The sequence below is a fragment of the Prorops nasuta genome, unplaced genomic scaffold (assembly GCF_024137725.1).
Source record: "Prorops nasuta isolate Cenicafe-Biocafe unplaced genomic scaffold, Cenicafe_Pnas_1.2 PNAS00002, whole genome shotgun sequence".
NCBI lineage: Eukaryota > Metazoa > Arthropoda > Insecta > Hymenoptera > Bethylidae > Prorops > Prorops nasuta.
The window spans coordinates 572,968-600,504 of record NW_027116799.1 but is presented as its reverse complement, the minus strand read 5'-3'; the positions used below and the strand labels follow the sequence as shown (position 1 = coordinate 600,504).

Below are 27,537 nucleotides of genomic sequence, written 5' to 3'. Positions count from 1 at the left end.
TTAATGAGGAAGCGTAAAAGAGGGATGGCAAGGAATGGAATTCAAATTTCGCAATAAAAACGTTTGCAGGGGAAAATGTCAAGGTTTATCGCGTCGCTAACGATGAAATTGTTTCCCCAGGAAAATGATGTGGTCTATGAGTGTGCGTGTCTGTATGTGTGTCTGTTTTTTTACGAAGAACATTATTCTATTATAATGCGTATATGTATTGGCTATTGCGAAGAAATAAGCGTCGCTCGGAGGGAAACGTCAGCGATATTATTGTTCGTCCCAAACGGGTTGGACGGAGTACTATTCGTCGAGATGAAGGGGGGAGGGGGGGGGGGGGAGAGAAAAAGCGTTTATCGAATGGCGATCCATAAACGAGCAAGTCCTCAGCTATTTTTCATCTCGCCAGATCTCAACTGGATCTTGAAAGAGGTACGTGGAACGGGAATGGCGATTAACCTCGAAAATCTCACAAGCGACTCAAAGGACTTTACCAATTGACTTTCTCTGTAAAATTTCTGTCTTACCTCCGATCACTCGTAAAGTTAAGCTTATTTTCCGTAAAAATACTAAGAAAAACTAAAGTTCGATCTGTTGTGGAAAGCCCTTGGGAAACCCTTAGCAGTACTTCCATTAAAAATCACTGTTTCACGAGTTATTTTTCTTCAACATTTTATATACCTCTATAAATCTTCAATTTCCTGTTTATATGGAAGCTGCCTGTTGAAATTTTTGATTCTGATTGCGTCTAACCGCTCGTTGCAAGTACGAATGCACGAGTTTATTGTTTCTTGCAATCTTGCAGATTCGTATCCGTCGTTTTACTGCCCTATTTATAAGGGAGTAAATGATACGCGTGCACCAATATATAGTGATATAAACTCAAATAAAGCAGCCATAGATAGATGATAAATGTTCAATATTCCAAGAGGAAGGATTTCTTCCCCTGCACGATCGTCATGCAATTTAGATAAATATGGATTCCATGCAGGAAAATTAATCACGAGAGGCGAAAGACGGAAAATAAACGGAAAGAAGTTGAATTTTCTTGAATCATTCCTGACTTATAGCTGTATAATCCCTGATTAATTAATTTTACCGAACCACTTGGGTCTTGAACATTAATTGGCTTTATTTCGGGGGGCTCGTTTAGTACAAAATTCCCTCATGTGACTCTCTAAGCGACTTTAAATCCTTATACAGGCCCCTATTTTCCCTCCGCAGCTATTATGACGATCCATTATACTTTTGCCAAAGCTTCGTTAAGCCCGATCCTCTGGAGTCACGTCGAAGCTCGACGAAAGTCGTTGAACTTGTTACGCCGAAAATGAAGGAAAACTTTTGTATGGCACAGAAGAATCTGCAAATCTCCTCGCGATGAGACAAAACTCACTTTATTACCGTCCCACTGATCCTATTTCTCCTAATAGAGATTCAACGTGGATTGAAATTATCAAAAGCTAAAAGACAAAGGGGGGTCGTTGACAATTAAGAACGAGAGTCATCGGGATAAAGGGGGAAACGCGAGGAATGGAAAATTTTACTTCGTCCACGTTACAGACGGCTGGTCTCCAGGTTTCGGAGCTTGTATCATACGTAAGTGCTCTGAACGTCGGTCTGCTGAGTGCTCGGTTGCCATTTCTTCATGATTTGGGGCTTGAAGAGCTGGCCGAAGGTCGTGCGGAACTGGCGCGACATGGAGCAGTAAAGGATAAAATTAATGGCACCGTTGAGCAGGGCGAGGATATCCATTATCTCGCCAAAGTTGTGGTAGCAGCTGCGGAAGAAGCATTCTCCGAGCACTCCGGAGAGCAAACCGAGGACACCCTGGGGTATCTCGGTAACCAGGAACAATAGTAGCACAGCCACCAGCATCCTCGTGGTCCTATCCGCTCTCCTCTCCGATTTACTCGGCCTACGAGGTCCTTGGTACCCGTTCGCCAAATTCTTATGAGCTTTTAGGATCGGTGTCGTTTTCACCGTTGTCGCCGTCTCTGTCACTGTGGTGGTGGTCGTCGTTGTAGCTGTCGAGGACCCACACTGATTGTAACCTCTCAACGCCTGCTTTCGCCCCTTCGCCCTACAGTTCATCGTATTGTCTATATTTAAGCCTTTCTAAATCTTCGTTTGAATCCACTTTTTTCTCTCATTATGTATACGGTATATAAATCATTTTAACCTCCAGCCACATCACTGTTATGAAGATTTGTATATACATGAAAGGAAGGGATTACGGTATATAGAAATGTTTCAATTATTATAAAAGTTATTCTTATTTAAGAAGATATAGAAATTTTAAATATTATAAATATGACTGGTTACTCTAGTTCAGTGTTGTAGCTGAAGGATAAACCAATAATTGATGCTGAAAATAGAATTTCATGTGGCAATTAAGGTTGCTATACTAATCTGATAGTTAATAGTCGTAGGACGAATGAAATTCTAGTTTTGAGCGATAGATATGGTTGGTTCTCGATTTACCTGTAGAGAGCCTTTATCAGCCAGCAGCTAATGACTGTTAAGATAACACAAGGGAGCAGTTTCACTACCACCCCTAGCATCCAGAAATTCAGCTGATAGACGAAACTCTTCTTGTCTGAATACTCCGCATCCACGTGGTACAAAACTTCCTCGTGGCCATGCTCGTAAACCTTCTGTGCTTTTATCTGTCATTTCGAGAGAACAAAAAAAAATTAAGAGTTTTGTCTCTTCCAGTCTTAACCCAACTCGACTTTAATCGATAGTGCTAATTTTAAAACATTATGTACAATTAATTGGTTAACCGGAAGAGTCTGTATTAATATATATATATATATATATATATATATGTGTATATTATTTATTATTAGAGTAGCTAAAGGTGGGTTTCTCTTGTTTTCCAACTATCAGCGAGCTTTATGTAACCTATCGACTTGCGTAAACTGCTGACAAAACGGTTTCTGGGATTCCAGAATGACTTCTGTGCTCGTACGTTTTTGTTTGATGTGTGTAAACAGATAAAATTGCAATAAAAAGGAAACATGACTTTGACAGCAACTATAAGCTGGTAATCTAAGGAGAAGAGCTGTTAAATGAAGGTGAAAAGTAGGACAAGTTGAGAAAGGGTGAAACAAATAAAATTGGCATTTCGATAGAGAGATATTATTGTTATAATGGAGAAGAGAGGAAAAGATCCGAGGGATGAGGATTTTTGATGAAAATAATGAAAAACTGTTATTGATGAGAGGGTCTTACGTGGTATAATATTCAACAAGTCAGAGCTCGAAGCTGAAGAAATATATAGCTTGGTCGAATAAAACAAATTGTGGGCAAAGAGTAAAAACAGATTCTTTGGGACGATGATGGCTAAAAAATTTTATACTCACCCCGAATAAAAGATAGCTAGGGGCGCAAGCCAAAAGGGGTGCCAAAAAGCTGATACAGAGGGCAAGCCTGCAGCGGGCGGCTGTACACCATGAGTGGTTATACTGCGGAAACCTGGAAAAAAAGAAACAAAGAAAATGAATAAAACTCCTTTTTTCCAGAGATTTCGTGAAAAGCCCATTCATCTCCCACGATTACTGCGCGAAAGAGTAACTGATCTCACGTTCACCTACGTGACTAAATTTTAATAAGAAGAAAAACGTAAAAATCCAAAGCCTCTTCGTTTAATAAAAATATCTAGTTTCAAGTTTCTTTTTACATTTCTGCTGTAATATGCTTCAACAAAAACCAAGGGAAATTATAATTAATTCTTCCTTTAATGTAAAACTGATGCAACTTGTATAGTATATTATATATGATATGCATATGGACGTAACACGATACTGAAATGATGACTATTTGCACATGTGCGAAGCGAGGCGAGAGTTAATTTCGTCAGTAATATAACACTAATGCATCAACCAGCTCTACTTCCAACTCTCTTTCCTTTTCCTAACATCATTTTGCAACTGCACCACCGTAATATGCGGAATATACGAATAAAGAGAATTGTAATCTTCTGAATGGTAAGAAAAGCTTGGAAAGTTCGCAACAAAAGAAAACCTCTTTCTCATTACCCTATTGTAATATTAAAAACATTAAGGAAAGAGAGTAAGGCTGGATTTATTATAGTGTGCTATAAATCATGCTGTCAGGAAAGTATTGATAAATTTAGAATCAAGTTTAAGGACGTTCGAAAACTCCGGGAAAAGAATTGACTTTTTAAAGCTAATTTTTTCCTTAATATTACTATTTAAAATTTTACAAAAATGAATAATTGTTTAAAATTCCAGTGCTTAATCTTTATAATACTGTAAAAAATACTCTGATACTTTTCATTCAAATTTCGTCTACATTATCAAAATAACAGAACATTTTATTTCGTAGAACAGAGTTGCTAATTAAAATGTCACTGATTTTTCATGGTTTTTAAATTTCTTTCAGAAAGACTATAGCATATTGAATAGAATCATATAAGAAGCTGATGGTCTTTATTTAATTGTGATTTACTATTAACACCAATCGGCAATGCATAACGTCTAAGTAACATCCCAAAAACAATTTCGGTAAACCAACGATATATTTTACCAACTGTTCCTACAGGCATTCCTACCAAGACCCAGAAAATACATTGTCTGGAACGAACCCGATATAAAGTGGAATTCCACATGCACGAACGCCTTGGATATTGGCAAGATTTAACGAATACGCTTTGATAAACAAAACGAGGTCTCAAATAATGTTAGAGTGGCATAGAGATGTGAGCAAAATAAAAATTCACATGTACACAGGGATGCGACGTCGAAATTTGACTAAATTACTAAATTGAATAAGCTCGAGAGAACTTGAGTCTAGTATGCTCTTTGTAAATTATATCGTTGAAAATGCATGAAAAATTAATTATTTATAATTGGTATTATAAACTGTAGCCGAGAGAATTGTTGAACGGACTGAATAATTAGGGTCTTTTTTCAGCTTTTGCTGTTCTTTCAAGCTAATCATGCGCCGGCCCTTATCAGTCGGGCTTTTAATGCTTGTTTACTTCCATTCTTTATCGATATTTTATCGCGCGCGTGGAATTTTAGTGCCTAAGGTGAAAAAGTCGAATTTCCGGTGGGCCACTATTGACCCTTGAGGATTTATAGCGACTGACATAAATCACACGTCCAAATGGCTTTCGATTCGTTCAGGGAAATAGCCTATTTCTTCGCGAGGTACCTATAAGAGCGAATAAAGGTAAAGCTAAATAAATCAAGTAACTCCTGACGAATGTCATATGCATCAAGCAATTACCATTTTAGATAAAACATTAAATATTGACAACCATACCGAAGAATATTTTATCCACGCAGCATAATAGAAGTCTCCCCAGCGTGATATATATATAAATTTCTCTGAATTATGAAAGAATTTCGAGTATTCCTATCTGTGGCTTATTTCTGGCCAGCTGCCAATGAACGTTTAATTAAATATGGTAATTCGATTTGCCACAGAGAGTAATCAATTGATAAAGTCGATAAAAAGTAGAAGCGGTCAGCACCCAATAAATCAATTATTCGGAAAACCCATATTATAAATTAATTAGATCGAACGAGATATATTTTCCTTAAGTGCTATCGATTATTTTTATTACACGTGTAGCCTTCAAAAGGATTACCGAGTACTTGCGTTATATTTTCAGAGAAAACCACGTAGCAAAATCCATTATTATTTGCATGCTTCTCACGTTAATAACGTTTGCAGCAAATATCCAGTTCTTTGAATATAAACAAATAGAGCTTAAGTGCAATGACAAATTTTTATTTAAAAAATGACTGAAAAATCCTTTTATACGAGCACCCCGTCAATTCAGCAAAATTTAGTTTTCTCCATTTAAGAAGATTTTCATGCAAACGCACACTGTTATAGCGAATATTTTTCCATCGGTATACGTTTCTATGTTATATATACGTTTAATCGATGAAGAAGAATGCAGCATTTATATATCGCGCGAATGAATATAGAATTCATATAGCAAGTTGGAAAATTTCTATATATATAAATTAATTTTCGCACAACGCATTGTACGCTTAACAGGCTTTCCAAATTGATCCGCACTCTAAACTTTGTCAATAATTATTATCAGTGACATGCCGATGCAACTGCACCGCGGTCCAAGTGCGCGTTGGAGTTTAATTAATGGACTATCAGAGGAGACTGTAGCACTTTGAAAAATGCGATCGTCACTAATAAATTTCACGTAATTTTTATCACAAAGCCTGGAGAGTCGCATGCACAAATACTATTTACATGCTTGAACGAGCATTCAATTTAATATAATCCCTGTTCATATAAAACTTTGTAGGTGTGTGGTGATCTCCCTCTATAGAAATCCGTAGTATAATAAAATGAATATAAAAAAGAAAAGAAAAAAAGAAAAGCGGAGTCTGGAGGATGCTGAATGGGGAAATTTGATCGAAGGGTTGCTTCTTCGTGTATTTGAGAGAAGGAGAAAAAGCGTGGGAGAATCAGGTGAGAGAGCTAGGATGAGTTGTATGAAATTGGGTAATTTACTGGCCTGATGGCTACGTATCTCCAGACGGCGAGGGTGAGCGTGAGGGCAATGCTGATGGTGTGGAAGAGCTGAGTGAAGTGCATGTGGAAGAGTACGAAGACGGCCCATCCGTATGGGAAGACTTTGTGTTCCGGGAGCACCAGGTATTTGTACAAGGCAAAGGGAATGTATTCCAACATGACCAGCATGTCAGCGATGGCTAGTCCAGTGAGTATTCGGTTTATCGGTGCAATCGCCATATCCTTGCGAGTCAGCACGATTACATTTAGCAGGTTGGCCACCGTTCCGAAGACACATACCATCAAAGCCACGTAGCCATGATACTTTTTATAGCCCAGCGCGAAATCCTTGGCGAAACCGCTGCAATAACATGGATCGTCTTGCTCCAAGCTGTAATTGTAGAATAAGTCAATGTCCTCCTGGGTGATGTTGTACCCGAGCAGGATCTTCGAGTAATTGTCCATAGGCTCCATCTTGGTCTCGGAACGCAAAAAGATCCTAAGGTAGAGGAGGCTGGCGTTTAATCGCATCCAATCCGAGTGTCCAACGTGCTGCAACATTTCATCACCAGCAGCCTCATCCTTGGCCAGCCAACGACGAGATTGCTCCTGCTCATCGGCCGCTCAATTCATAATCCTTCGGCCAATGGAATTCTCGCTTCTCACCCTTTTCACAGCAAAGCTTTTTTCTAATCGAACTTCCCTCTCGACTGCTGAAATTTCAAATGAAAATGGCAAATTTTTTCTCATATCAAAGCGACGCTCTCCTCTCAGACTAAACTCTTCGGCGTAAAGCCGCCCTGCTATGCACGCACAGACATTGGAGAAGGATTTATAAATCGATCTCGCCCTCCTCTCCCCGCGCTCCCGATCCATCCATCGTGTCACCTTACCCTTCCTCTATACGTAAACTTTATTTGCGACTCTCTCGCCTATATGGTGCTCTTAGCTTTCCATGGCTCGTGCTGCTCGGTCTAACCGGAAATGCATGGATGCTTCCCAGTTCCTGCCACGTTTTTCTCTGCAAACAAAAGAGGAAAAGTTTACTCGATGGTTATCAGCTGAAAAGCGGTGCATTCGTGAAAACAAAGGAATTCAAGTTTAAGTCCTCGCTGCTCTATTTCAGCAGGAATAAATGTCACCTTTTTTTTCATACAAAAGGCGAGCAAGGTGTGACGTAATAAAGTATGGCAGGTAGCAGCTGGCAGGTACCAGAGAACATTCTGTACAGTGAGCGCTGATAAAAATAGGTCATTATACAAAATATCGGATAAAAGATGATGCGCGATACGAATGAGAAATTTCGATAAAAGGAATATGAAGAGAAATGTTATCTAATACTGTAATGGAAATGCGTCGGCTTAAAAAGGCGTTTTATACGAGTGAGAAAGATAGGCAGATATTACATTTTTAAAACAATTCCGTTGGAAATAACAAAGTTTTATGAAGATGAAAATTTTGCTGGGCAAATATTTGAGGGACGTGCAGCATGGAGGAAATAAGAAGAAGAGGGTAGTTTAAATACGGAGGATATGATATAAACGTTCGGATGTGGGATGTCCGAAGGATATTTTTCTTTTTACTATAACATCACACGAGCGAGGGACATTGAGAAAGTGAACTTTCGTTTGATTTTGGTTCTTTCCGAGCTGATTCGATGGCTCTGGGACAAATGTGGAAGAACGAGAACTCGCTATATTCAGTTAAACAGGAAGAATAGGATATTCCATTTGAAATCAGATTGTTACTTGACAAAAAGCTACTCTATTAATTAAATGCCATACTCTCCCATATTTCAACTCGAAAGTAAATTCAATCCTTGCAAATCCAGCCTTGTTGTGTTCGTCATAACATTTGTATAACTGTGTGGTTCCGGTTACATCTATTATTTCAAACTTTCCTGCTATAATAAATGCAATGCATTTTCTTTGCCTTTGTATTTGTTTATTATCGTACGTGTGTATATAGCCATATTTATTTCTATGTAACTATCTCTCTCTGCTATGCTACGTGTATGCAAATAATATAAATGTATATATACAATTTCAGCCATCGAAAATGTATCGATTTTGGAAGGTAAAAGATTGCAGGGTGCAGGCGTTGGATGGAAGGTCATCGAGGTTTCAATCTATGAATGTCGAAGGAATCGAAAAGGGCAGGGATGCAAAATTCCTTCCTTCGCGCCTTCGCACTGCAAGCTCTTCTTCAGGATTCCAAGAAGTATGGGAAGCATATAAAAGATTACAGGGAGCAGGCTCTCGTAAATTATTCCAACTACGCCATTCTCCTCTAATTTCTTCCTTGAGTTTTCCATGGAATCGGCTACTCGAGAAGAGCAAGCCTTTTTCCTGCCACGGCAAATTGGCGGAACCGTTTGAAAAACGAGCACCTGCCCCTAAATCTTTCTACGATCTGTTCTTTGAAGTTTTATGGATGAGCGCGCGGATGAATCGTGGAAAGTTTCGAAGGAAGAAAACACACAGAGCGAGCTTTGTGTCACGCTGACGGAATGGCACATGAGGGTGCAGAAAACGCTTTTATGGATCGCTCTCCTTATATTTAACGGGCTGTTTCACTCTCGAAACACACATATTCCCCGCAGCCGAGACACTGAACGGACATTTATATACGATATTTGCTCCTATAAATTCGGGTCAAGACTCCTAATTGCCAAGAAATCAACCCTTCTCTCGTCTAAAACCAAATTACTCGTGTATAAATATACATCCTCGTAAATGTTAATTTGTCCTATGGAAAGCTTTAATTGCGCATGGAAATTTCCGGATTCCCACTGCAGTCCTGCCAGCCAGCCCTCATCGCTATTTAAATATTTTCAGACACGAATTTATAGTTTCGCCAAGCGAATCCCATTCTGCGTATCACCAGTGCAGTCTGCCATGCAGTTGGCGATATTTTCCTACAATAATTTTTCCTCAAACGGATAATACAGCATTAGTCTTGCTCCAATATTAATCTACGTTAGTCAACGAGGTCAGCTTGCAAAAAGTTAACATTGCTATTTCCGTATAAAAACACTGCCTTATTTTATTATTACTTCATTTATCAGACTAAAAATAATGCTCGCAATTACAGTCAATTTCCCAAATTTTTTCAACCCCTCCACAGGGAATCTTTCCTTCCACCTGCAGATGAAAATTTCAGTGACAGGTTTTAGTTTCTTCGTTGTTGTTTAAAAAGTATGCGAAAAGTTGGGATGAGGAGAGTAAGTCTGATCGAAAGTTTTCTTGGATGGATTCGCTTCGTAAGCTTCTCGTGCGTATGGATCACGCATAGGTACCAAAAGCTGTGTGTGTGTGTGTATATATATATATATATCCGGTAACAATAAGTTTCTCGCTGGTAATGTTGACACATATTTCACAGCAGGTTTTGACACGTACTCGACTGGGCGTATATATAGGAAGATATTACGCGAAAAGTAGCGAGAGAAACAGAGATCGAGGGTGGTGAGAGTGGTGGGGGAAAAGAGGGTGGAGAGAAAGTAGTAAAAAAGAAGTCGTGAGATACTCTGAATGATGGAGGACACGATTCTGTTTATATTGCAATATTATACACGTGTGCAAAAGAAAGATTTCGTTGGACATCTATATCACAGGCTGTACTCGACGAGAATATTTATCATTATCAAGATATATACCTTAACTGTCTGGAATATTTCTATACCATTTAACTCGCCGTTTCCGGTTCAAATGGAATAAGAAGAACAAGTGTTGTTGAAAGGAGGAAATGTACGCGAATTATATATACAGTTGATAGCGAATTCTCTCTTATAAGCTTATCGATTTGGTGCAGCAGTTATGTCGTTTGTCCCGCGTGCACTATAGGATACCCTCCGAATTCCGTTGGAACACAGACGTTCTCAAAATTCTTCCTTCGAAGGCGTTCCTAAAATTGTTTAAACTCGTGCCATCTCGGATATTCCAACGTTCGCCCGGATGCAGCAGCGTCAAACCGTATACATCTAATATTCCACTGCTGCGGCATCAAACATTCCCACAATTTATAGTGCTGCTCATGCCGCGCGCCAACTTTCCAAATATCCTTTTTGCAGGTTGGAAAATTATCGCGCTTCATTTTGTGGGAATTAAACCCGGATGTAATCATCTCGGTATAATGAAATCCTTATAACCATGTAATGATAATCTAATCCCGTTGGCATCAAAGCAATCTCACCCTTCGTAAAGCTTGTACAATTTATATGCATATATATGTATAGAAAATTTTCAACATACAATATTTAACACTTGACATGGCTTTTCATCTATTCATGCCTGAAAAATTACTATTACATAAAATTAAATGCGCTTTATATCTATATGTATGTGAACTTTTTTATTTTCTCTCAACCTCGTTACCCGTATAATAATTAGATTTGCCAGGGAAATAAAATCGCATATTTTATTTATTAATTAAGCTCGCGATCGTTTTAATCATCGTAAGAGGGACGAGAAAGCTTTCCATTAATGGAGTTACGTTATTGTGTCGAGTTAATAGAGAAATAGTATAGCCGTGCTGCGTTATTATATTGCATGGGGAATTTTTTGTTTTTCTCCATCAGGGTTTCGCGTAGGGGCAGGAAAAGCCGAAGCTTTTTCTCTCCGATGATCGCGCGATACCAAAATTGAATAGTATGGGCCTCGCTCGCGGTACTTTGGGGAGTAACAGAATTTCCAGGAGGATCGGACGATTGGTGCATGGTTATAGAAGTTTAGGGGAGAACAAAATTTGAGAGACTTTTTCGAGATCATTCTTTACGATGGACGAATTTAAGTGAAAGTAGCCAAAGGGCTTTCGCTAAATTTCGTTTAAAACTCCCTTCGAATTTCCAAGAACGAAATTCTATAGAACATCCTCAGGCTCGACTATCCGGAACAGCGAACTAAAGGCTGTGAAACGAAAATTCGATTTCTCCTGCACGATTTACCACGTTGCTCGTGTCAAAACATTGCATCATTAATAACACGCACGATAAATCCAAACCGTCAAACTTTTTTCTAAATAATTAAACTTTCCTTCTTTTATCATTCATTTTTATTTCCTCCAAACACTGTCGCAAGTTCCTCGATAGGGTCAATAATTTTACGTAATTAGTATAGAATTCTCAGTTAATCGTCTCGAGTGTATCATCTTGCAACGAGCATCGACTGGCTATAGGTATATATATCCTACAATGTGTAGTTTACTGATTAATAGTACGTTATTATGGTTTTAATATCATTGTTTGCTCTGGTCGATAGCAATAAAATTTTCAAATGACAAAATCTAATTAGAAAATGAGGAAGCAAGATCAATAATGAAAATAACAGTATTTTATGGAGATGAGCATTTTACAAAATCATCATAGTCTGTAAAAAATAAGTGGACCGATCAAGATGTCTGTTAAAATTCTACGATATTCATCATCTCGCAAACATTTACCATTGTCCTCGTCAGTGGTGAAAGCTCGCTTTATATATATGCATGCATGGATACCGAGGGAGAAGCTTATCGGAAAGAAATATGTGGAATTCATTCAACAGAAAATACGTACTCTGCGTTTCTTGATCATCGTTCCGAATGTGAATTTGTACAAGTGTGTGTTCCCTCCTATTAATAATATTGAGTACCATTTCGCACGTTCCCGTGAATTTCCTACAAATTATAGGGTCGATTAAGGATTGCTAGATATATGTATAGCTGGCAAGTTGCTTGTTAATTAGCCCCTTTAACAATGGTTATTAGGAAACACTGTGTTTGACGATCCTGTCTTTGGCAACGGGAGGAATGGCATATATATTCCGATGATGTAAGAGGATACTTGTGAGAAAAGGGGATGAGTATTTGTCCGTTTTCGGATAAGAATCAAGCCAGCTATATCCGACAAAGGTTCGTGTGAATTTCTTCATTTATATTCTGCAGCATGCGTCGGTCTGCTGGATTTAAAAGCACAGAACTCAGCAAACTTCTTAACTTGGTCAAAGGAGATTTAGCTATTAGAGAGTGGGAGAAACTCTCCCCGTTGTGTTCTCGGGCCACGGATTACCCCATAAAATGTGAATGCTGTGCCGGCTTGTCTGAAATTCCTGCACTGTTAAACGAGTAAACAATATTGGAAAAGTCTGTCCGTGAAATTTTAAATTCATTTAACTCTCGCTCTATAATGATACTCGTGAACTATTGCTAATTTTATCTGGAAACAATCAAGAAACGTATCAGGTTTAATTAAAATGCTCTCTGTGAAACTTCATTTTACGCAATTGACTTTTGCTTCATACTATACTGCCCAATAATTGTCTGACAGTGAAATATGAAACTATTGCTTTACTATCGTTTAATCAGATTTGGATTTTTAGCGAGAGGATTAAAAATATAAGCAGATAATTATGTCACTATTTTATCATATTTTTCACGACAGATGTTAGACAGTGTCGGACAAAATGTATAGTTGTAATTGTAAGTACAATTATACAAATACTTTTCAATTACAGAAATTTAAAATTATTAAAAACAAAGATTCATAATCACTCGTAAGTATAGGGTGCATAAGTTTTAACATATGTTCATAGCATTTTTATTCAAGAGATTTATATAATGGAAATGCAACGATCTCACGTTGTAACTCTACAATTTAAATATGCAAATATATAATAATAGAATGTAATTATAATTTTCTTTCTTTCAATTTTAAATTATAGTATTTGAAAACTTTTTATAATTGCAATTGGAATTACATTTCTCCAACACTGATGCTAGGCTGCTTGATAGGTTTATTAAAAAAAAAAAAAAAAAAAAATCCTTGAAACTAATAAGAATATTCATTTCAGTTGCTTGATTATTCGAACAACTTTGGCTATACTACTGAAAAACTCTATTAAAGCTTAACTTTATAAGGTATTAGAATTAAATGCACGCTACAGTTTCATGCAATTTTAACACAATTAACCGGTAGCTCCTTTTAAGTTACCAATACTTTGGAAGCTGACTTAACCACAAGGCTAATGTAAACAAATTATAAATGGAAATATTGCCAGTTACATTAAAGTTTCATTTTTGCAATCAGCTCGAAATTCTTGAACAAAAGAAGAAAATAAAACTTTTCACATGATTCCTTTTAACAATAACATATAATGCAGCTTTGCACTTAATACATAAGATTAGTCATGAGAATTTTAATTTTATAATTGCTTTCATCCCTAAGTATACCTTCTACGTAGACAAAAAATTGCACGGTCAATAACTGCTTCTATTAACATCAAATTGCTATCTTTTCTCCACGAGTAAATTATGTAATTAAGGCGTTCGCCACTTTAGAACGATGATCCGCAAGGATGCCTCGTTAATCATATTTCTAATATCGAAAAAAAAGTTATTTCATCGCCGCATCGTCATGCTAGTGCTCGCACCATTAATCATATTTCATAGGCTCTTGTTTCACCATACTTTCCGCGTGTTTTCAAGGAACACCATTTTCAAACATTGCAGGAATCCGCCAAAGTATCACAAACAACTCGAGGTGCTAAACGACCTGCTGGAAATAATTTTGCAGAGTTCATCGATCATCGTTATGAACACTTTGACAATTACCACTGAGCTTCAGCATGTCTATGCACATGCGAGCGTTTGTGTGCTCACGCGTATAAGTCTTTATGTGTGAATTTGTGTGATCTGTAAATTTATGGACCGCAGTATTTGCATAGACGATAAGTTACAGACACGTTGCACAAACACGAGCTTATAACGCATTGAGCAATCAACAATGAGCTTTAATGTTTTCCACAAAAAATAAATAATAATAATTAGAGAATCAATTAATTTTGCAAAAGGATTTATCAAAGGTAACGAGCAACCACTGATTATTGCTAAGTACTCGTCAAATTTCTGTTGACTCTCCACCGTACTCGTATGATTGATTGCAGCAAAACGTAACGATAAGACTAAACTAACATTTGATAACTGAAGAAGCAAATATACTATATACCATTGAGCATTATTTCACTAATTTTTTAATGCTTTTGCTGTATTCTTATAATATTAGCAATATTAATCACTGGGAAAGCTTAACTAGGTGGCTGAAAACGACCTTAATTAAGATACGGTCACGACAATTTCATAAATCTTCTCCTGATCTCGGGACAGTTAACTAGTGCAAGGTGAGCAACGCGAGCTCTGCAGATCAAATGTCAATTCCATTTGCCTAATTCAAGATGCACTTGTGATTTGGTACCATGGGAAAACCGATCTGGTCCAGTACAATGAACGTACATCAAAGTATTTTGATTATTATCACAGATTTCTATTGTTCTGTCAAACACTGTACATTTTTGTTGCAAAATTAAAACAGACAATCGTGAGTAGCTTTACGATCCATGGTTATCGCGTAAAAATTTATATACTGTACTGTGCAAAAAAATAGCTCAATCATTATTATTATAAATGTTTAAATCTTATACAAAAAATTGCAGTACGCCCAATGAAAAACATTCGTCATAAGCTCATCAATAAAGTGTAAATTATTCTATGTGTTTCAAATTTAATTAAACGAATCAATTAAGGAATGGCAGAGTCTTGACAGATTGGAATAATAATAAGTTTTCCATCTTTCTCTCCCATAAAAAATTCAATTATTAATCGTGGCGAGGTATATAGCAGAAGCACCGAGGACTAATTATGCTCGAACGCCAGTCGAAGCAAGGAATTCGTGGGGTCGGGTGTCGTGAAAAGCAATTTAAATGGCGGATCTTCGTTATTAAGTCAGCTCGCTTCACCCCGCGGCGTTTGGTTTCTCACTGGTTGTAACACGCAATTGCCAGGACGTGTTTCAGCAGAGCATCCCTCTGTGTACCAGACTGTGTTATGTGGGCAAAACGTGAATTGGCCTTGCAAATAGACGAGGCTATCAAGTGGCCGCCGCTCGTTCAACGCTGCATGACAAATTTTAGCTTCCCTCTCATTTTCCAAAATTATGTTAACGAGGCCAACTTGCTTTTACTACTCCGCTCCTCTATTTTCTCAGAAAACAATCCCAATGAAAATAACATTCCAAAGATAAAACTCGAGTTATCCGTATGACCCTTGTGAAAATTCATGAGTCCCACCGACGCGACGTTTCAATCAAGTGGATAAACTCAATTTTCACCAGAGTCACGAAAGGAATTAGCTAAAGTGTCCAAAATTTATGTAATTGTCACGCGTGCGAAACCATTATTTTAGCAGCTTCATTAGTTTAATTAACGGCTATGACAGAAGGTATACGTGTGTAAAAGAAAGTATATAGTGGAAAACATTTTGATGGCTCGACTAACCAGGTGTTCCTCGAGTAACCATTGAAAATACTTTCTTATCACTGGAATAAACAGACTCGAAGCTTTAAGGACACCAGACTGAAATTCCTACACGTTTTCCTTCCTCATAACAATAATAAGAACAACAACATGAAACATCAGTTTATCGATTTCCCGTCAGTAACGAATAGGCAGGATTAATATACTTCATAGCTACAATTTGTTGTAAAACAATCTTATTTCCACGTCGATTTACAACACAATTGGATTAATTTATACTTGCCCAAATTAATAGCATCCTCTAACGTAATATATATATATATATAGGTTATTGCTGTATTTATAATAATAACAAAGAATCGGTTTAGTCTCTTCTTTTTGCCAAGCGAACTAAAATGATGAATTATCCAAGTTAAAAATTTTATTATCACCAGTCGTTAATCAGAAACTTTTAGAACAAAGAAGAGAGCAAAGTGGATGAAAAGTTTTATCCTTGCTACCAGGAGAAAATGAATTGGACCACTTATTTAGGAATTGATCCCTGCAGGATGACTTAATTATGCATTATAACTCGTTTCTATATATAAAAGGGAGAAAGTTTTCGGGTGCACGTTCGATTTCAATAAACATGTTACAACCTCTCGAAACCATAAACTGTGAATGTTGAAGTTTTTCAAGTCACGAAAAACCATTTGTTTATGATCCCAACATTTTTATTTCACGCCAACAACAATTCTAATAGCTAAGAGGATTTGGATACATATAAATATTCAGTATACAAGATTATCCATGCCAAACATAATGACAAAATTACAGATTATAAATAAAATCAAATAAATGTAACGTACCATTTATCATAACATAATGTTAGTTGCAGAAAAATTTTATTCAATTTTTCTGAGCAAATTTTAATCCGGAGCTAAGAATTTCGCGGTTAACGCATATTGCCATCAGGCTCTATTTTCGTTCGTGCGTTGTTCATTATTTATCATTTGTTTGATAAGCATTAGCCAACTTTAACTGACCGGCCAGATTGGCAAAGTTCAAGCCAGGTAGTACGCGAAATCTAATTTCATTCCGAATCCTATCTGAAAAGTTTATTCGGGCAACAGGTTACCAGCCCCTTCTGAAATTCACAATGCATCCACTGTATAACTATTCTGGTCCCAGGACATTCGCTGCACTTAACCTGATAATTCTTAGAACATTTTTTTCTTAGAAATTTCATCTCATCGATTAATATCGTCCATGTCAACCGCACTTTTGCCAATTAACTTCAATCGGAAAAACATCGTTTTTATACTTGTTCATTTAAAATTTGTACACAATTTGAGTTGATTGGAATTTTAATTTTTACTGGCGAACGAATCGAAGAAATTGGCAACAGGAAGAATAAATATTCGTTGGAGGTAAGGGGAAAAAGGGGGGAGAGGGAAAAAATTGAATAAAAAAATTTTTTCATATGTATACAGAGAAAGAGACTAATTTTCGCGGGCTTCGAGGACTCGCGAGGATTGTACTCGAGGACTACGAAGTCGCGGTGTTACTGACGAAAATTCATGAGTATCTTTCACTCCCTCTCGACCACTCTCGGCGTTTCCTCTTTGCAGGAGCCTGCGCGATGCTGTAGATACACACAACTCCTCTACCCAAGCTCTCGGATTGCACTCGATCCTTCAGTCTCATTCTTTCTTGATATCAAAACCTGCACATGCACCTCTTTCCTCACACACGTACCTCTCTTACAATAAAAGTTCCATCAAAAATCATAATCACCCATAATAAAGGCGAAACGAACCCTTCGTCATTTTCAAATATCTTAATTTCTCCAAACTATTTTCTTGCAAATTTGTCTTGCTTCCAAGGCCAGAAAATATCAACTATACCGCCCTTTGACTTTCAAGAAAATTCCAAATTCTTCTTTCAACCATTCTAATTTGCATAATCGAATCTCTGATGCTGTAAGCCGATACGAGGAACGTCCGGAGGATTTTTTGTCGGAATGGATGTTTACGTAAATATTACTCAGATTATTGGTTCAGTTTATTACTGGAAATTTTTTATTTTTCTAGGGTGAAGCTTGTCCCTCTCTAGGACGTCCATGGAATACATATTAGATAAATAAGCGAAGATTCAAAGGAATCAAATTTATTTGAAATTTCCTTCGTGTGCAAAGCGAGAAGCAATTTTACCACGAGAGATATCGAAAGGAGAGTAAAAATTCGGAAAGCGTCATTCACCCTCGCGAAGCTTTCGATATTTTCGGGGAGGAAGAACAGCGACGTTCTCCCCTAGTCTGCAGCAAACTCTCAGTCCTTAAAACTTTTGGTCAGGTTCGTTTCTAGGGTACGTCAAGGTCGATTAGCGTCCTGGTACTCTTGCTGGTAACAAACATTTCTGTCCCACTCTCGACCACTTTTATCCCCCAAATACATCGTTAACAGCATATTTCAGCTTGGCCGAGATAATTACTATCGTAAAGAGGTAAAAACTAAAATTTTATCTCTATACTACTTTTCCATTTCCGGTTTTATTATGAAAACGACATCGTTCATCCCGAGCATTCACGTTGATGCTAATTAGCGAAAGTTTCGTAAAGAGGATTCAAGAGAAGAAAAAAAAGATTATTAACCGTGTATAAAGCGTTTTATTCAAGATAAATGGTCCTTTGCCATGAAATACTGCTGCATCGAGGCATCAATTAGGCCTTTCAAACCTTAGTCTCATTATCGAGGAGAAAGAATTTCCCGCTTTTCGTGGAGCGGATTACGAAAGCCAATTATAGAGATTTTCATAACGAGACGTGTACACATGCAGGGTAAGGATTGTAATTTGTTATAAAAAATTCAATTGTGCTAGATATATATATATATATAGGAACAAGGAAGTTTTGAAAAAGACATTGGGTGGTGGACCAGTGGTTACATTGCTGGGTCACCCGGAAACCCCTTTCAACCATTTTCAGCTCCGACCATTTCGAATGATAATCACTGAATAAAACGGGGAAGGACAACATTTCGCTATTTCTCACACTTAACTGGACCAGAAAATGCGAGCATCCTTGACAATTAATTAAGGAAAGAAGGGAAAACTTATATCTGCCAACGGTTCTTCGTGCGACCTACATAAACTGACTAATAAATTTTCTTCCAAGACCCCAGGTGGTTAAATAATGATTAAGGCATTGTTATCCTCCTCCTCTTCTCTCTCTCTCTCTCTCTCTTTATGCTTGTTTGTATCTTTTTGGCATTTATTTCGTAATTACTTTTTTATATAGGATCGAGGGTATCCAATTTAAATCGATTTTTCTGTTATTGACAATCCATATGCAAATCCATGTTCAATTCTCGCGAACATTCCGAGTAGCTTCCACGATTTGGTACCAACTCTAACTGACTACCTCTGTGTTTTTCTACTCATTAAAGTGCTATTAAAAATTAACCTGAAATCACATTGCATTTACATTCCCTCTGTACGTACGCCGAGAACTTTTAGCTTTGCATTTCATTAAAACACTTCAAATTTTTATAAGACAGAATTTCTAAATTGTTAAGGCGAACGCAATCAAAGGAGTAAGTTCTTTTTCACGTGAAAATTTATTTTCGGCTAAATTGGGAAACAGCTAGGAAACGTGTTTCTCTGTGGAGGCCATTGCCGCTTTGGCGCAGATTTTCCTGATAATTTGATTCCTATATATAGGAAGGAAACGTCTTTTGGACTGTACCTTGGCCAATGAAATTCATGGTTGCGATGCATATTAGCATCTTGTTAATATTCCATAGTCTCGACGATTTACTCGCCTACTACCCTGTATTTCAGCTTGTTTACGTTACCAACGTTGTCTATTTAGTATCCTTAATTGTTTGTACAGCTTGACACACATGCTCGCGTATAGTCATCATCCTCCGATTTGTTACAACTAATAAAATTCAGCGAGTATGGAATAAACAAGTTACACGATCTACCATATCATTCCCACGTAGATTAATCAATGTTACAATTATAATGGAAATTTGTATTATATCCTTTATATTAAAAGTGATGACTCTCGACTTAAGCTTTTGTATAGTTATGCCATCATAATTGGAGTAGTTGCATCGTTGCAGTTTATATTGGAGCTACAAAACTGGAATATGTATATAGATACAACCAGATCATGTTCGCTTTGACACAAAGTGATAGCTACAACTACGAAATAATTCGAGTTTTCAAATACCTTTGCGTAAATAAATATAGTTGTACGTTTCAGAACAAAGAGAGATCGAGTTTTGATAATCAAATTTAATAAAGAAAGTTTCCTCAAGTACAGTATCGTAGTCTGGCGATAGATGAAGTGAACGATTCTCGATTAGAGTCAACTATAACTAGGGGTGTATTTGAGAGTACACACACGAACTGACCTTAGGTTGCTTATAAGAGAGTGAAAAGTTTCGGTGAGAGCGTTTGAACTTGAACTCTTTGGGAAGTTCCGTGAGGGCTCGCACACTGGCATAAAACACCGGGGATAAATCAGGACGACCGAGACAAAGTTTTTAGAGTGGTGCGAGACGTTTGTTCTCGAATCACAAGAACCACCGAATTTAAGTCTAAACGATAAAAAAAGACTTTATATCAGTCGGGCGGCAGATTTATAAAAATCACGTTTAACGTCAGAATGTCTAAAGGAGTGATTAAAACTGAATCTCCAGGTTTCTTATCACGACGCGCAAATAAATGATGAGAACACGCTTGAGCTGTATATATATATATATATATATATAAATGGGTACAAATTATTCCCCTACTTTTATCGAGAGTGCAACGAGATAAGAGTTTGAGAATCAATTAATAACTAACTGGCGAAACTTGGTTGGGTACTCTGCATTAAATTTGCAGATACGTGCAAACTGTCGATAGCTAAAATCCGCGCAGAAGCAGCTGGCAAAATTAAAACTCCAGCTTTTTCATGCTCCGCATACATATTCATGAAGGTCATCGTAAGTTTATCGTTTTATAAACTATAGATTTTAGTCCATTTTGGCTAAGAGAGGTCCCGACTGTTATTTCGTTACCAGCGAGCGACACGCTGAAAAAACTCTCCGGGCAAATGTAGTAAATATATATACCGATCATCGTATTTTTTGCATCAGGATCATAAGTAACGTTATCGCAGCGATCAAATTATGCCGCAGTAATGCCATCACGCCATTTTCGTTTCAGCGATCTTTGTCTAGGCTTTATAAAGGTGGTTTTCAATAAAAGCCGGTATAGTATAAGGGTTGAACAGGCTTCCAGAATTTCTAGCAGATATTACCGAGCTTCCCGCTGATGCGTAACTGCGGTCCGAAACTGACGGAACACTCACGATAATAGGTAGGATTTTTTCATTTTTGCACCCTGCACTAAAATATCCGCTAAAAAGTTTTCTGCTTCGACAAAATTTCTTGCTTTTTCACCTATACTCTTTCGCACAAATTCTGCACCATTCGCTCGACGCGCGTACGTGCAGGCTTTACGATGACGAAATGCTAAATGGAGGAAAGAGTGACTGAATGGCTTTAGTCGAGTGGCGGAGTGATAATGTTGAATTTATTGCGACGAATTGATTTCTGTCGAACGATCCGTCGGCATACTATATAAATCGTTTGTAAGGAGATTGCGCGTAATTTGATTTAGACCGGTCGGGTTAATAGAGTTTAATGCGGGCGTCGCAGCTGCGACGTTTTAGCCCGGTTCATTCATCATTTCGCGAATAATCGATGATATAGACGCAAAGTCTCTTTGACGCGCGTGCCGAACGAGTCCGTGAAGCCTTTCGGAGCTTTCGTTTGGCCATTAATATAACGAGAGCCTCTCAGTCCTGCATACAGGTGACGCACTTTAAGCATCCACGCAGCAGAATCAACTGGAATTGTATATAACACACACTCTAATATGTATTTTGGTAAACATCAGAGATTTCCTCCCAGCTTTTCCGTATAGCTGTCATGCTGCAGCGACAAGAATTTTCCTCATTCCTATCACGAATTTCATCCTCCATATTAAACTTGGGCCATAGAGATTTCAATTTTCACTCCAAACTGTTTCGCCAACTTGCAGCCTTCATACTTCAAACAGTTTCTGCGCGATACTTTGACCCGACTTGTGCAATTATTGCGATGAATCATGACGAAACGAATAACTCAACTGTTTGTTACTATATACATGCAACTATATAATTTAATTAATTTCTATATCGAAGCACGTTGTTGAAAAGTGAATTAGTATATATATATATATATATATATAGAGCGATGGACGCGTGATCCGATTGACGAATATATATATATATATATATACTCGGCTCGATAAAAGATATTTATAAAATTACAAAACAATATAATCGTGGGCCAAAATTTTTAATTTATTATACAGTCATTGTAAATTTTCATTTATAATTTTGCAACGTATTTTCGCGGTAACAATTATATAATCGCTCTTTTGTGCGATTCAATGCAAATTTAAACGACAGACGGTTCCAAAGTTATATCCATTGATTGTCATTGTAATATCATAAAAAATTTGTGCGCAACGAGCTTGGAAATGAAAGGAATCCAGTACGCTATTGTGTTTAATCCTGCACGAATGTACTGTGCGTTAATTGTAAAGTCTACACGATATACATAATAGATTTTAATCGATTTATTAAAAAGAATGTTGAAAACTTATTATGATCCGTATATAAAGAATGTTGGTTAAAAAAAAAGCTCGGAACTTTGGCGAAAAACTTGTGCAATTTCAACGTTTCTCCGAATTTCCAGAGCTGATTACCAAGGACCAGCGGTAAAGAATTTCCGGAGTATTTTTGCAAGGCAAAGCTATTTTCATTAAAACTTTGCTTGCTTTCTTTTCCGAGGGCGAGTTTGGGGAATAGAAGACTGGACAGCATGTGATCCTGACAAGTTATAGGGACACGTAAACGTGCGGTTGTTGGCCCGTTATCGTCGTGACCGGATATGGTCTCGGTTTCACGATATAACGAGAGCAAATAGCCCTCGCTATCGCGCACGAAAATTTCGATACTGCTCGAGAAAGCAATTTTAAGCGCCATTAGTTGCACCCTTGCTCTTAAATCGAAGCTTTCGCAAAATTCAGAAATATTTCTTCCAGAAATCACTCGTGTCTCGTCCTGAACACGCCGACGTTGTATACTTTATAAATTTACCGAATCCTCTCATTTAATTTAGTGCGGAATTGTTCGCCATTTATATACAGAAAGCGCAGCTTGATTTTTATACATAACAAAGAGTACCTACACGAAATACCCTTTGGAGTGTGTATCATTAATTTTTGCTTTTATGGAAAATGTTCAACGCCCTTTTTGGCCCGAAGCTATAAATATCGATTCGTTACACAATTCGATCAACGCGTCGGTCAGCTTTAATCTTTGCTGGCATCGTACAATTTGCTGGCAACTGAATTATCTCCTGCAGCTTTAAAAGTGTATACGAGAGACTATACTGATATGGCAATTTTTCCACCAATAACAGCTTCTGAGCTTGGAAATAATTTGTAAATATTTATTTCAGCACTGAAGCAATATTTACATCCTCGCGATTCATGCTATATTATAATTAATTATAAATGGAAATTATAGGAAAATTGAATTATTGGAAAGCTGCGTTTGCAAGCATATTTAAAAACCTTTTGTGCATAATATTATTTTGCAAACGGGGTGCTTTTTGCCAAGAGAGAACAATGAAGAGCCGCGGTGATATAGAAAATAAGGGGATAGACGTTTCGGTTAAAGTCGAAGTATCCAACAGCTGGGGATGTGGAGGAGGATAGGGAACATGAAAATTTAATATCATATTTTCTCCGAACTGTTCGATTCAACGATTCCCAATGGATTCACCCACCTCTCTTTTACTTCTATCTGAAAATCAGTCATAAAATGTTTACATCGATTTAAACGAGAGATTTTTCAACTTTTCGAGCTTTAAAGCAAATATATTTGTCAGCTGCTGCAGAATTAATCGACGCTAATTTTTCCTGACACGTCAGATTTTAATATCGAGATTAGCACGGCACCCACCTAAAAACTCGTGTAATCCAACAGATTAAATCAATCGGATTTTCCTCTACCTGAACAGCTGCCACAATTTGTGTTTAACAATAATCACGCATATTTTTTTCCATTCTACCATCGCTCGTTCACCCCTAACCCTCTCTCTAGCACGAATATTTCACCTTTCATTAATAAATAAAGCAAATTCATCCACCAATACTCATAAATATTTACCACCAAACATCCTACCCTATTTATTTTATCTTTCATCTAAATTTTCCAATAAAATACTACACGTGAACAAGTATTAGCTATAATGTTAATCTTAGAATTGCGTATATAAATTAATCGAATCAAGGATCGAGTCCTTTGACACCGAATATACACGTACATTAATTAAATGATAATAACAGCTCACACAAGTTCTAATCATTTAAAATTCCATGATACGGCCGGGGCCAATTATGGTTGCAGAATGATAAAGAATAAATTTTCAATATCAGATATTGAGAAAATTCTTTACTTAATAGTAGCTTAATGATTCTCTTTGTGAGCGCATATATGTATGTATAATGAGTATATATAGGTATAGGGTCCCTCATTACAAAGACACATTAATTTCGGAAATTTCTGTAAAATTCCGAAAATTTTCGTGACAGATTGAAAGGAAAAAGATAAAATAAAATTGATTTGCAAAGCAGCTTTTCGTGATAGCGAGGAATGAGATCTTTTATCGCAACTCGGTTACTTTTCCTGCTTACCTCAACGTGCTGGGTGGTTAGGACACTGGGAGATGCTGGGAATTCTGGTGTTTCTCGGCTCCTGAGGGAATGGAGTGACAAGTATCCCCTCCGGAGGCAACTACTGATAATAATCGACGAGAAGACCCGAGAAGATATCCAAGTTCCTCGCGCGTTGCTCGAAAGTTCAACCATGGCAACGCGAATTCTCAGCTTGGGAGTCGTGGAGAAAATTCGGCCAGGAAATTGTGTTTTGCTTTTGGTACTGGACCTGCGAAGCGTCGACCAAATCCTGCAATCGCCCCACCTGACGTCCTTTTGGCAACCTGAAAATCTTTACATCCTTCGACAGATCCCAAGCAAGCAGGCTCGTGCGACAAAAATATCGTACAGGTTAGGAAAGTTATTTAAAAGGCATGCAATTATATATAATGTTTATGGAGAAAATGAATTCTTATAATTATGCGAATGAGTGCATATTTCGTAGATATTTATGGTGGATGCTGGAGAGACTTTGGCGATTTCGCAGTGTGAACAGAGTGGTCGTCTCGATCGGAGACAAGCTAATCCGTTACGATCCTTTTGGCGTACATTGCAGAGGCGATCCAAGTGAGAAATCCGCCATGAAAGAAGGACTCTGCGTGATGGATGAGACGGAAGCTGTCAAGGACATTCTCGAGGAGAGGAAAAACTTTAATGGATATCCTTTAAAAATCTCCATATTCTCCTCAGCCACTATGACTAAAACTAATAACACTTACCACGGTGTGGACCACTTGTTCCTCCAGGAATTCTGCAGGATGATGAACGTGACGCCAATTTTACGGGAGAATCCGAAGAAGTATGGCTGGAACCAAAATGGCGTCTTTGTGGGCACTATGGGAGATATCATTTATAGAAAGACTGACCTCACGTTCAATCAATTCTTTATCAAAAAGTACGGATCCGAGGAATTGCAGTCGACTACTTTCATAACCGGAGACGAGCTGTGCGTGGCCGTACCGAAAGCTTTGCCACTTCCGGAATATCTCCTGCTGATAAGAGCCTTTAACGGAAGTTCGTGGCTGTTGATCATCTCGAGTCAGTTTATTATTTCCTTCGTGTACACTAGCATGAGAACCGGTAGAAAAGCTTTAAACTCTCCGCAATATCAACGCAATTTCAAGGAACCCGGCAAAAGTGGGAGAGGTCACAAAGGATCCGTTCAGCGTGCAGGCTCTTGCAAGAAATACTTCCTTACCGCTGATTGTTTCCCTTATCCAAACTGGGATCCTTCCAATATTTGGCGTACCATCCCTAACAGATTACGGAGGAACGTTGTAGTTGGGTAAGGAATATTTTATCTCTATAGTTTTACCTCGTGTCCTACTTATCGAGCTCCAATGTTAATGATCCTTCAAGAATAGTTTTCAATTTAAACATTATTCAGGCTTCGAAAGACTAGTGAAATACGATCGAGGTTTTTGAGGAAAGACTGCGGGATTTGGAATTATTGCCCGAATCGTCGGGACAACGGGGAGAAGCGATTGAATGGAAGGTCCTGTTTCACGAGATGGACAGGATCGAAAACTTTCTTCACCGATGTCTTTCTGCAGCTATTTTTACCGCTGCAACAAGCTCAGGGACATTTTTCCGAGAGAATGGTGCTGACTTGCAGTTTGATTTTGGCCATAGTGTTGACTGGTACCTTCACCTCGAAGCTCACCTCCAACTTCAGCTCGAGCGCCTATTACAAGGATATCAACGCACTGGAAGAACTGGACGCGAGTGGTAAAAAAATAATCTCAATCGTACGTTCGATGTAGAATGAACGAACACTCTTGATTTAAATCGATCGAACCATACATTTTTCAGGAATGTCCATTTTAACTTCATCGCCGGATCTTCTCAGCGACACATTTCCGGAAACTCCCAAGTTCCAAAGTTTACGCTCCAAATTGGCGATCGACGAAGAGTCGGATATATTGCGAAGGTTGAGCGTCGAGAGAAACGCAGGATTTTTATTGAGAAGGGAAATCATTGTGATGCCGCAGTACCATGACTTTATTGATAAGATGTACATAATGGAAGAATGTCCGAAATATTACTTGCTGGGATTTCTAGCGCAGAGAGGTATTAACTTTTTCATTAACATATATATATATATATATAATTATAGCTGAAGCCTTGATTATAATAATAATAAGGAACGAAGCTGAAGGTTTGGTGTAATTAAAGTTTTACAAGAGTCTCACTTTCATGCTATATAACAAAATGCATGGTGTAGTGCATCTTTAATAATATACAGATACTAATCAAGTATATCTCAAGGAGTTTTCCCTTTATTTATTATAGAAATAATTTTCAAGGTGCTCTCTTAAACGCGATTCGCAAGAGACGAATTTGCGATGTAATGCCTTCGTTGCTTTCACAAGCAAACATGAGTTTCTTTTGCAGAACCTCTCTAGAGAACCTCGTATAAAAATTCTTATAGAAACTATTCACTTATTATGGAAACCCATAACCTTTCAGCAAGCTCGCGCTCTCTTATTAAAAATTCATCCCTGCAAGAATGACTTTCTTGCAGAAAAGAAAAAAATTGCAACATTTGGTAGTGGAACTTGAGAGAATTTTAAAGCAGCCAATAGTATTGATCTATGTTTTCATAAGGAAGATAACGAATGAAAATTCTCAAAGTGATGTTAAAATCTTTTTTAGGCTCGCCCTTTTTGCCAAGGATCAACACCATTATAGAACGACTGAATAGTGGCGGAATTTACATTAAATGGGTTCAGAAAATGGTGGACGATGCTTTGAGAATTCAATACCACAAGGAAAAGACGAGTCGTGATAAAATATCAATGAAACACGTGTCTATTCCTTTTGTTATATTATTTATAGGACTGTTTGCTAGCTTTTTTGTATTTTCTTACGAGCTGTACACTCTCAGATCTGTAACAAAGGAGCATGATTTCTTTAATAAATAATAGCCTCGATTTCTACCATG

The 27,537-nt window shown here is 37.7% G+C and overlaps 2 protein-coding genes across 4 annotated transcripts; one reads left to right on the top strand and one right to left on the bottom strand.

Moving 5' to 3' along the window:
- Window positions 1-1,569: 1,569 nt before the first annotated feature.
- Window positions 1,570-24,619, bottom strand: LOC136777213 (G-protein coupled receptor dmsr-1). 2 transcript variants are annotated; one of them, XM_066733368.1, is made up of 6 exons: window positions 16,634-17,229; window positions 7,398-7,525; window positions 6,509-7,217; window positions 3,354-3,465; window positions 2,470-2,654; window positions 1,570-2,068 (listed from the first exon to the last, which is right to left on the bottom strand). In XM_066733368.1, the coding sequence occupies exons 3-6, from the start codon at window positions 7,063-7,065 to the stop codon at window positions 1,579-1,581; spliced, it is 1,344 nt and encodes a 447-aa protein (XP_066589465.1). In that variant the 5' UTR covers window positions 7,066-7,217; window positions 7,398-7,525; window positions 16,634-17,229; the 3' UTR covers window positions 1,570-1,578. The 2 variants fall into 2 exon arrangements, with proteins under 2 accessions (XP_066589465.1, XP_066589475.1); XM_066733378.1 differs by lacking the exon at window positions 16,634-17,229 and adding an exon at window positions 24,573-24,619 and having other exon boundaries at window positions 6,509-7,525.
- On the top strand, window positions 21,599-27,537 carry LOC136777185 (uncharacterized). Of its 2 annotated transcripts, none has more exons than XM_066733295.1 (6): window positions 21,599-21,677; window positions 24,513-24,944; window positions 25,150-25,878; window positions 25,981-26,321; window positions 26,406-26,663; window positions 27,249-27,537. In XM_066733295.1, the coding sequence occupies exons 2-6, from the start codon at window positions 24,532-24,534 to the stop codon at window positions 27,515-27,517; spliced, it is 2,010 nt and encodes a 669-aa protein (XP_066589392.1). In that variant the 5' UTR covers window positions 21,599-21,677; window positions 24,513-24,531; the 3' UTR covers window positions 27,518-27,537. The 2 variants fall into 2 exon arrangements, with proteins under 2 accessions (XP_066589392.1, XP_066589382.1); XM_066733285.1 differs by having other exon boundaries at window positions 25,039-25,878.